At 43.8% G+C, this 12,086-nt stretch overlaps 1 protein-coding gene across 1 annotated transcript in view; it reads left to right on the top strand.

The window, feature by feature from the left end:
* LOC118086030 (interleukin-31 receptor subunit alpha-like) overlaps positions 1-12,086 on the top strand; it is a 38,160-nt gene that overhangs the window by 9,095 nt on the left and 16,979 nt on the right. The window contains exons 3-4 of the mRNA XM_088671369.1: positions 5,416-5,597; positions 9,908-10,062. Of these exons, the coding sequence (XP_088527495.1) occupies positions 5,416-5,597; positions 9,908-10,062 (337 nt within the window). The remainder of the gene's footprint in view (positions 1-5,415; positions 5,598-9,907; positions 10,063-12,086) is intronic.

Here is a 12,086-nt window from a genome sequence, read left to right as displayed (position 1 = left end):
GGAAACCAAGATAGATAAGCCAGCAGTATTAATGTTTGTGGATGCGGAGAAAGCATTTGACAATATATCTTGGCAGTTTATGAAGAAAAATCTGGAATCAATGGTTGGCAAAGATTCTTTTTTGAATGGGATTGAGGCAATATATTCAGAACAAAAAGCAAGATTGATAATTAATAACACATTAACGGAATATTTTGACATCACAAAAGGAACTAGACAGGGGTGTCCCTTATCCCCTTTATTATTCATCATGGTCCTGGAAGTACTATTGAATAGATTAAGAGATCTTTCAACTATTAGAGGAATTAAGGTAGGTGCAAAGCAATTTAAAGTGAAAGCCTTCGCGGATGATTTGGTCTTAACTCTAGAAAATCCTAATGAAAGTGTTGCAGCGGCTATAGAAGAAATTGAGAAATTTGGACAATTAGCAGGATTTAAACTAAATAGACAGAAAACAAAGGTGATGGCAATGAATATGACGAAAGAGGAAAAGCAAGAGTTACACCTAAAATATGGGTTCGATGTGGCAAAAAAAGTAAAATACCTTGGAATATGGATGACAGCAAAGAACATTAATTTATATAGTAATAATTATGAACCAGTATGGAGAGAAATAAAGAAAGACCTGGAAAGGTGGACTAATATGAACATGTCATTCTTAGGAAGAATAGCAGCAATTAAGATGAATATCTTACCTAAAATGTTATTCTTATTTCAAACTATACCTGTGGTGAAGGGTACAAGACAATTTCAAGAATGGCAAAAGATTTTGTCAAGATTTCTCTGGCAGGGGAAAAAACCTAGAATAAAACAAAAAATTTTGGTAGACAGAAAAGAAAGAGGTGGTTTCTCCCTGCCAGACTTAAGACTTTATTATGAAGCGTCTTGTATGTGTTGGATTAAAGAGTGGATAACGTTGAAGAATACTGACCTGCTAGATCTGGAAGGTTTTAACAATAGATTTGGGTGGCATGCATATTTATGTTATGACAAAAAGAAATCTCATACTGGGTTTACCAATCATGTGATAAGAAGATCTCTGTACGAGGTGTGGGAAAGAAATAAAATGCTGTTAGAGACCAAAAAACCATGGTGGGTCTCACCAGCAGAGGTATTAACAGTGAAGAAAGTAAATATGGAGGGGAGGTGGGCCACTTATGAGGAAATTTTGATAAGAACTGATAAAGGATGGAGACTTAAACCCTATGAAGAAATCAAAGGAGTTTTAACAGGATGGATACAATACCATCAAATAAATGATGTTCTTAGGGAAGACAGGAAAATAGGTTTTGAGGACAAAAGGTCCAAATTCCAAATAGAAGTGCTAGAAGGCAAAACAAAGCTTCTGTCAAAAATGTACAATTTGTTATTAGAATGGTATACGAAGGATGAGTTGACAAAAGAAGTGATGATCAAGTGGGCAAAAGATTTTGGGCACAATATTGAGTATGACGCGTGGTTGAAATTATGGACTCAAACGTTGAGATTTACAGCATGTACTGCTTTGAAAGAAAATGTGTATAAGATGATGTATAGATGGTATTTAACACCAGTTAAATTAGCCAAAATGTATAGAATGAGTGACAAAGCTTGCTGGAAATGTAAAGAGAGAGATGGTGAATTTTATCATATGTGGTGGACATGCGATAAGGTAAAAAGATTTTGGGAGATGTTATATAATGAGTTGAAAAAGATGTTTAGATATACTTTCCCAAAAAAACCTGAAGCATTTTTACTAGGAATAATGGGAGGAGAGATTAGAAAAGAAGATCAAGTACTGTTTATGTATGCGACAACCGCGGCTAGGACTTTGTTAGCCCAAAAATGGAAATTACAAGAAATTCCAACGATTGAGGAGTGGCAGATTAAAATGATGGACTATGCTGAACTCGCAAGGATGACTTGCAAGATCCGCGACCAGGGGGAGACAAGGTTTCAAAAAGACTGGAGTAAATATGTGGATTATATGGAGAAAAACTGTAGATCTTTAAAAACACTTGCAGGATTGAAATAAATCCTATGAATTGACCAAACAGTCAAAAAGGAACTGCAAAAATGTAGTAAACAAGAAACCCGCATGAAGGGAGGGGGGGAAGTCGTAGCTCGGCAGAGCAAAATGTTAGATGAAAATTTATAATGTTGTGTATAAAAGAATGTTTTTTTTTATTATTTTAATTCGGATAAATTGGAAATTGAATAAAAATTATTTAAAAAAAAAAAATAAACCACTGAGCCTCTTGGGCTGGCCAATCAGAAGGTTGGCGGTTCGAATCCCTGCGACAGGGTGAGCTCCCGTTGCTCTGTCCCAGCTCCTGTCAACCTAGCAGTTCAAAAGCACTCCAGTGCAAGTAGATAAATAGGTACCGCTGTGGCGGGAAGGTAAACGGCGTCTCTGTGCGCTCTGGTTTCCGTCACAGTCTCCCATTGCGCCAGAAGCGGTTTAGTCCTGCTGGCCATATGACCCGGAAAGCTGTCTGTGGAACAACGGCGGCTCCCTCGGCCTGAAAGCGAGATGAGCACTGCAACCCCATAATCACCTTTGACTGGATTTAACCGTCCAGAGGTCCTTTACCTTTACCTTGGCAAGGCAACTGCAGCAATGTTGGCAACCTTGAGAGACAATGGAGTGCGCCTCTGGAGGTGAAGTCAAACCATTGCATGAGCAGCACCAAAATGACCTCCCTGTGGTGCAAACCTGGGCAGTGTGTCTGGAGGCCCTGGGCTGCCCAGATGACAAGAACCCCCTCTCAGCCTTGCTGATGGTGTCCAAAGGAAAGCAGAGCAAGGTGTCTGGCAGTAGTTGCTGTAAGGAGGTGTACGAGACACTATCCAACCACTTTGGGGACTCCACTCTGGATTTGGGGTTTATTCCTGAGCATTTTCTTCTCCCAAAAATATCCCACAAGGCAGCAGAGGTTTAGGATCAGGGTTTTCCTTCTCCTAGATGTGCTTCCCTGTTGTCCTTGTCCATGGAGTTTTCTTGGCAGGGATACTGGAGTGGCTTGCCAGTTCCTTCTCCAGGTGGATCACGTTTGGTCAAAACTCTCCACTTTGACCTGTCCATCTTGGGTGGCCCTGCATGGCATAGCTCATAGCTTCTCTGAGTTATTCAAGCCCCTTCGCCACGACAAGGCATATCAACAAGCTCAGATATGCAGATGACACAACCTTGATGGCAGAAAGTGAAGAGGAATTAAAGAACCTTTTAATGAGGGTGAAAGAGGAGAGCGCAAAATATGGTCTGAAGCTCAACGTCAAAAAAAACCAAGATCATGGCCACTGGTCCCATCACCTCCTGGGAAATAGAAGGGGAAGAAATGGAGGCAGTGAGAGATTTTACTTTCTTGGGTTCCATGATCACTGCAGATGGTGACTGCAGCAGTCATGAAATTAAAAGACGCCTGCTTCTTGGGACAAAATAAAAAAAATTCCTTCCAGCAGCACCTTAAAGACCAACTAAGTTTTTATTTTGGTATGAGCTTTCGTGTGCATGCACACTTCTTCAGATAGCTCATACCAAAATAAAAACTTAGTTGGTCTTTAAGGTGCTGCTGGAAGGAATTTTTTTATTTTGTTTCGACTACGTCAGACCAACACGGCTACCTACCTGTAACTGCTTCTTGGGAGAAAAGCAATGACAAACCTAGACAGCATCTTAAAAAGCAGAGACATCACCTTGCCGACAAAGGTCCGTATAGTTAAAGCTATGGTTTTCCCAGTAGTGATGTATGGAAGTGAGAGCTGGACCATAAACAAGGCTGATCGCTGAAGAATTGATGCTTTTGAATTCTGGTGCTGGAGGAGACTCTTGAGAGTCCCATGGACTGCAAGAAGATCAAACCTATCCATTCTGAAGGAAATCAGCCCTGAGTGCTCACTGGAAGGACAGATCCTGAAGCTGAGGCTCCAATACTTTGGCCACATCATGAGAAGAGAAGACTCCCTGGAAAAGACCCTGATGTTGGGAAAGATGGAGGGCAGAAGGAGAAGGGGACGACAGAGGACGAGATGGTTGGACAGTGTTCTCGAAGCCACCAACATGAGTCTGACCAAACTGCGGGAGGCAGTGGAAGACAGGAGAGCCTGCCATGCTCTGGTCCATGGGGTCACGAAGAGTCGGACACGACTAAACAACAACAACAGATGTGCTTCCTTCCCAGTTGGACAAGCTCCATCTGCCCCTCACTTCCCTCCACAGCCAGTGCAGAAATCGCCTTCTTGACCATTGGATCCACTCTTGGTCTCATCTGCTCAACCTGCCGGATCCTGTCTTAACATGCAGGGGAAGTCCAAAGACTGGTGTGATTGAAACTTAACCTAACCTTCTGGTATATCAGTGAAAAAGCCACGGTTCCATAATGGAACAGGCACTGCATCATGAAAGGATGGATAGAGAAGGAGGCAGAAGCTCTAGTGCAGGCATCTCAAACCTGCGGCCCTCCAGATGTTTTGGCCTACAACTCCCATGATCCCTAGCTAGCAGGACCGTGGTTGGGGAAGATGGGAACTGTAGTCCAAAACATCTGGAGGGCCGCAGGTTTGACATGCCTGCTCTAGTGTTATAATCCAGAAAACGAATGTAATATTCCTCATGTCTGAATGCACCCAGAGATGGGGAATCACTGCCCCTCCAAATGTTCTGGAGGCTGAAGGTACATGGATCCACATGTGGTGGAACTGTAAAAAGATTAGACAATTTTGGGAAATGGTTTACAATGAATTCAAGAAAATTTTCAAATGTTCCTGCCCTAAAAAACCCGAAGCCTTCCTGCTAGGAATTATGGGTAAGAAAATCCCCCCTCCCAAAAAATAGGGAAATCTTAATGTACACTACAGTGGCCGCCAGAATTTTAATCAAAAGGTTGGAAGGGAGAAACCATCCCATCCAAAGTAGACTGAAAATAAAGTTAAGTGCGTATTTAAGGGATTTGACTCAAAACACAATGGGAAGATTGGAGGTCATGGTAAATTGAATTTCAGAATGGTATACAAAACAAGTACTGTATTAACCAAGGAACAAACAAATGTTTATTTTATTTTGATAAAACTGCTATTGATCCTTTCTGTTGCACATTTTTCAAAACCAAAAAAACAAAATGTTCTGGGGCCTCCAGTGCTCATCAGCTCCAACCAGCTTGGATAAGGGATGGTGTTACTGTTTCTGTAGTCCAGCAAAACATCTGGCAAGCTACAGGATTCCCCATGCTGGTTGTAAGACTTTTCTTACCCTAGACTCTACCTACTGAGCAGGTTGGACCGCCATTTTTTAATTTCCCACAATCCCCTGAAGCAACGCTGCAGGTAGGGCATTCTGGGAAATTTCTAAAGGAGGGCCCCAAGGCTCACTGGTTGTCCACCCCTGCCCCTTGAACCCGCAGCTGCTAAGGAGTGCTCCCTCCTGTTTGTTTTTTCCAGAGAAGCTGGGCGCTGTCAAATGGATTTTGGCTACACAAGAAGCTGCACCGCCACCCAGGGAGACAGTGCGTGTGGCGTCCCGGTGGAGAACCTCTTTGCTTTCTACAAAATAAACCTAACTGCCGAGAGTCGAGGAGTCCAAGTGAGCTCTCCGGAAATGTGCATCCATGGAATGAGCATTGGTAAGCAAGGAAGCTCGGGAAAGTCTCCTTCCCCCTCTCCACAACAACCCTGTGAGGTAGGCTAGGCTAAAAAGAGAGAGAAAGGGTGCGTCCGGCTTCCATCACCCACTGAGCTTCATGGTTGTGTAGGGGATTCAAACCCAGTTCTGCCTAGTCATTGCCTGACCGATACACCCTACAGCTTTGAGCAGAACAAGTTGGCTAGGTGGCAAAACAAGTGGATCCCTCTCATTTGATGCACTGACGTTGTAGCCTTATTGGCTTAATAAGGGTTCCTTAAGTTGCGCCCAGGCAGGGACAAAGACAGTCAATAACGACACCGAGGGTTGAATTCAGAGAAAGAGTTTAATCTCTATATAGAGAGACTCTTGGTGATCCATCCTTCATGACAAGAGCAAAGAAAGACAAATTTGCAAAGATTCTTATACACTTCTTGGGCTCCTTCCCCCTCCTCAGGAATCCACTCTGTAAGTGTGCGCACGCAAGAGGGTCATAGGTTACAAATACACAATGCTGACAATGTAAACTCAGCAAAGCCTTCAGCCTTCAGCAAGGCTAGTTTGTGCATCAAGCTGGAAGTGCATCATCCACTGATAAGCCCCTCTATGCCTCTCGTTCTGTCTTCCAGACAAGGCCAGCTATTCGGCCTTGATGGCAAGCAGGGCATCCTGTCTGTTCCTTTTGCTTACATTACACTTTGACACAGAGACACAGAGGCAATAGAAAGCATTTTAAGGGGGAAAGCATCCAAGGAATATGGGGGCTAAGCCACACAGTCAGAATTATACAATGCAGGCAATGTATCTCTCCCTACAACGTAGCGGTTCGGGGTTGCAGACCCCTTTGCTAATTCTGCAGTTGGGTTCTAGCAGGGAGACTGCCTCCAATGCCTGAGAGCCGCCCAATCAGCCTGAAAGGGGAGCTTTTTAGCCACTGAGAAGACTTGTCTTCTCTCCTTCCGTGCTGACTGGAGCCAATCAGAGTGAAAGGAGGTGGGTCAGTTTCTAAAGTTTCTAGTCTTAAATTCCAGTCCTTTTGATTGATTGATTGATTTTAAGTCCTCATGAGCCCTCTTCAGCATTGTAGTGCTAATTTCTCCTGACAAATCTTTGGAATCCATTTGCCCGAATATTCACATTTTGGCCACACAATTTCACATAATGTACAGTGGTACCTCGGTTTATGAACACAATTGGTTCCGGAAGTCTGTTCATAAACTGAAGCGAACTTTCCCATTGAAAGTAATGGAAAGTGGATTAATCTGTTCCAGACGGTCCGCGGAGTACTTAAACTGAAGCATTCATAAACTGAAGCGAACTTTCCCATTGAAAGTAATGGAAAGTGGATTAATCCGTTCCAGACAGGTCCGCAGAGTACTCAACTTGAAGCGTACTTAACCCGAAGCATGGGTGTCATTGGTTCCGGAAGTCTGTTCATAAACTGAAGCGAACTTTCCCATTGAAAGTACAGTGGTACCTCGGTTTATGAACACAATTGGTTCCGAAGGTCTGTTCATAAACTGAAGCATTCATAAACTGAAGCGAACTTTCCCATTGAAAGTAATGGAAAGTGGATTAGTCCGTTCCAGACGGGTCCGTGGAGTACTCAACCTGAAGTGTACTTAACCCGAAGCATGGGTGTAATTGGTTCCGGACGTCTGTTCATAAACTGAAGCGTTCATAAACTGAAGCGAACTTTCCTATTGAAAGTAATGGAAAGTGAATTAATCCGTTCCAGATGGATCCACGGCATTCATAAACCGAAAATTCGTAAACCGAGGTGTTCATAAACCGAGGTTCCACTGTAATGGAAAGTGACTTAATCCGTTCCAGATGGGTCCGCGGCGTTCGTAAACTGAAAATGTGTAAACCAAGGTGTTCATAAACCGAGGTTCCACTGTAATGCATTTTGCATGCCATTTTCACGAATGCATGCATTTATAGGCACACTTTACCCTATCAAGTGCTTTTTTTGGTTACACATTACTTGTCTGGATGATTGCATTGCAAATTTCAGACATGTACCAATTTCAAAGGATGGCTGTGATTTGGCAAATTAGGTAGATCTGCCTTTACATACCAACCGAATAAGATTTTTTCATCCATCTCAACTTGCAGTGGCAGCTCAGCTTTAAAAACAAATTATGTGCTAAAGCGTGACTGCAGCCAATCAGAGTGAAAGGAGGTGAGGCAGCGACTGAAGATCGACTCGTAGGGTCACCCTGCAGAAACGGTGTGGGAAGATCAAAGTAGAGTCATTCAGCACATTCCGTTTAGGGACAATAAAAACACAACCTTGCTCCAGCTTCGGGAGAACAGTGTGCAAGCTGTGTTTCATGCACTGGGAAACACAACTTTCGCAGTGTGCGGTGGAAGCTGGACGCAAATTCTGTTTCATTCGTGGGAAACATAACTTAGAAGATACTGTAGATATAATTTATCTTAAAGACCATTGCAAACAGTTACAATCATTAGTAGGATTGGAATATCAGCTGTAGTTTAATGGTGAATTTTGGACATAGTGGAGAGGTAAAAGATTTGAATTACAGTGGCACCTCGGTTTTTGAACGTCTTCATTGACAAACGTTTCGGAACTCGAACACCATAAACCCAGAAGTAAATGCTTCAGTTTTCAAACGCACCTCAGAAGTTGAACCAGAAATGCAGCTTCCATGTTGAGATTTCTGTATTGAGGCTTCCATTTTGAGTTTTCGGTTCTCAACCATTTCGGAACTCAAACGGTCTTCCAGAACAGATTACGTTCGAAAACCGAGGTACCACTGTATCGTAAAAGATGCAGGAGGAAATGATTAATAATAGGGGAGGATGGAAGTCCAAAGGATTTCTTGGAATCTTGCTTTTATGTTGTATAGTTGGATACGTGAATGTAAAATTTTAATTTGAAAAACCAAATTGATTATATTAAAAATAAATGAATAGAAGATACTGGAGCGCTCCAAATCATGTGTGGAAACAGCAGATCGAGCTTAAAGGCAACACAAGGAGATCTGGACTGATGGTTGCAATGCAAAAGTTGAAACAACAACAACAAAATTCCTTCCAGTAGCACCTTAGAGACCAACTAAGTTTGTCATAGGTATGAGCTTTCGTGTGCATGCACACTTCTTCAGATACTTCTTCAGATGCACACTTCGTGTGCATGCACACAAAAGCTCATACCTAGGACAAACTTAGTTGGTTTCTAAGGTGCTGCAGATGGTGACAGCAGTCACGAAATTAAAAGACGCCTGCTTCTTGGGAGAAAAGCAATGACAAATCTAGACAGCATCTTAAAAAGCAGAGACATCACCTTGCCGACAAAGGTCCGTATCGTTAAAGCTATGGTTTTCCCAGTAGTGATGTATGGAAGTGAGAGCTGGACCATAAAGAAGGCTGATCGCCGAAGAATTGATGCTTTTGAATTATGGTGCTGGAGGAGACTCTTGAGAGTCCCATGGATTGCTAGAAGATCAAACCTCTCCATTCTTAAGGAAATCAGCCCTGAGTGCTCACTGGAAGGACAGATCCTGAAGCTGAGGCTCCAAGACTTTGGCCACCTCATGAGAAGAGAAGACACCCTGGAAAAGACCCTGATGTTGGGAAAGATTGAGGGCACTAGGAGAAGGGGACGACAGAGGACGAGATGGTTGGACAGTGTTCTCGAAGCTACGAACATGAGTTTGACCAAACTGCGGGAGGCAGTGCAAGACAGGAGTGCCTGGCGTGCTCTGGTCCATGGGGTCTCGACGAGTCGGACACGACTAAACGACTAGACAACAACAAGAAGGTGCTACTGGTAGGAATGTTGCTGTTGTTGTTGTTGTTGTTTCAACTACGTCAGACCAACACGGCTGCCTACCTGTAAGTAATGCAAAAGTTGTTGTTTGTTGTTGTTTGTGGTTGTTGTTATTCCACATCTATGAGATTATTGTAGAATTCAAGAAGGTTGTACAGTGGTACCTCTACTTACAAATAACTCTACTTACGAATTTTTCTACTTACAAATGGAGCTCCATCCGCCATCTTGGATGCGGTTTAGATAGGATTTTTTCTACTTACGAATTTTTAGATAGGGTTGCTTCGACTTACGAATTTTTTCTCCCAATGCATTCCTATGGGATTCGACTTACAATTTTTTTCGACTTACAAATGTGTGTTCGGAACGCATTAAATTCGTAAGTAGAGGTACCACTGTATAATCTTAGAAAGGTCCGTTTGCTGCGACTATCAGGGAGAAACCCCTGCCCTTCTGGGTTTGACACTGCACTGTTGGATACTCACGCCGACTTTCTCTTACCACCCCAAATCTAGTGAAACTGAGCGCACCTGAAGTTAGCATCGCTGAAGCCAACAGGTCGCGGTGCTTCTACCTGGAATGGAACATCCCCGGCGATGAGGTGCTGTCTATGTTAGAGACTGAGTACGAGATCCAGTTCCGCAATGTGGCAGAGACCTCCTGGATGCAGGTGGGCGAGCCCTGTGCCTTGACGTTTGACAAAAGACAGGTCCCTGCCCCAAGGGGGCTTGCAAATCTGACTGCGTCCCATGCACAGTTAAAGCACATGGTCCTCTAAAAATCCTGAGAACTGCAGTTTAGTGAGGGTTCTGGGAATCGTAGTTCTATGAGGGGTAAACTACGGTTCCCAGGGTCCATTCGGGGCAGGGGATGTGCTTTAAATAAATACAGTATATGCAGCCTGGGAAATATCAGAGAAAGATAATAATATTAATACTTTATTATTTATATCCCGCCCATCCAGCTGGGCTTCCCCAACCACACTGGGCGGCTCCCAACAGATTGAAAACAGAATAAAAGATCAGATGTTAAAAACTTCCCTAAACAGGGCTGCCTTCAGAAGGGTAAGGGAATGGGTGTTAGGGTGCATGCTCTGGTTATCTCCCGCTTGGACTACTGCCATGCGCTCTCCATGGGGCTATCTTTGAAGGTGACTCAGAAACTACAACTAATCCAGAATGCGGCAGCTAGACTGGGGACTGGGAGCGGCCGCCGAGACCACATAACACCGGTCCTGAAAGACCTCCATTGGCTCCCAGCACATTTCTGAGCACAATTCAAAGGGTTGGTGCTGACCTTGAAAGCCCTAAACCAGGCATAGTTCAAACTTGGCCCTCCAGATGTTTTGGGACTACAACTCCCATCATCCCTAGCTAACAGGACCAGTGGTCAGGGATGATGGGAATTGTAGTCCCAAAACATCTGGAGGGCTGAGTTTGCCTATGCCTGCCCTAAACGGCCTTGGCCCACTAGACCTGAAGGAGCATCTCCACCCGCATTGTCCAGCCTGGACACTGAGGTTCAGCTCTGAGGGCCTTCTGGCAGTTCCCTCCCTGCGAGAAGTGAGGTTACAGGGAACCAGGGAAGAGGGCCTTCTCGGTGGTGGCGCCCTCCCATCAGATGTCAAGGAAATATACAAGTACCTGACTTTTAGAAGACATCTGAAGGCAGCCCTGTTTAGGGAAGCTTTTAATGTTTGGTGTTATATTGTGCTTTTAATATTCTGTTGGGAGCCGCCCAGAGTGGCTGGGGAAACCCAGCCAGATGGGCAGGGTATGAATGAATAAATAAATAAATAAATAAATAAGTTGTTGTTTTTCACACACGCTGAAGCTTAGTTCCAGTAATGCAGGTGTCTCCAGAGCAGGACCCTCCCAATGGCAACATCCATCAGATGGTGACCACCAGGCTTGGGGAGATCCAGAGGCTTCACCGTCAAAATGTTTCCTTGTATATAATTTATTTTATCAATCACGCGACATAGGTTGACTAGACCTACGGTAGGACTCAGTTATACAGCTGCAAATAAAACATTTTAAGTGCGCTGTAAAGGGCATTATACAAATGTGACACTAGATGGTGATGGTGAGCTATGGGAAATTCAATTTATTTTTCAAAACTTTTTTTTAAAAGCATTTTCACAGCATTTTTTTAAAATATGTGTGTAGATCAGGCATAGGCAAACTCAGCCCTCTGGATGTTTTGGGACTACAATTCCCATCATCCCTGACCAATGGTCCTGTTAGCTAGGGATGATGGGATTTGTAGTCCCGAAACATCTGGAGGGCCGAGTTTGCCTACGCCTGGTCTGGATTCCACCTTAGAGTGCAGAAGGCTTGGCCTCCCAAAAGGAGCCCGCTGGGCAGTTCAAGGCCACTGGCCTTATCATGTTGGCTTTTGTGAGGCTGGGGAGATGGAAACACATGGCCCAAGGCAAGTGGCCTGAACCTCATGCTCATCTGACTCCCCTCTAACATTCACTGCAAAGTCCCCATGTTTGGGGTCACAGCAATCCTTGTCTCTAACTGCCCCTCCATCCTATAACTCAGTGATGGGGAACCTGAAGCAAGGGATGATTGACTCTATCGCATTTCAGTTTTTCTCAGCTAAATTTAGCTACATTTTAATCAGAGTAGACCCATTGTAATGAATGCACATGACTAGGCTAGGCTCAATAATTAGTATAGGTCTACT

This window comes from Zootoca vivipara, chromosome 6 (genome assembly GCF_965207765.1).
Source record: "Zootoca vivipara chromosome 6, rZooViv2.hap1.1, whole genome shotgun sequence".
Classification (NCBI taxonomy): Eukaryota; Metazoa; Chordata; class Lepidosauria; order Squamata; family Lacertidae; genus Zootoca; species Zootoca vivipara.
This window is presented reverse-complemented; position numbering and strand designations above follow the sequence as displayed.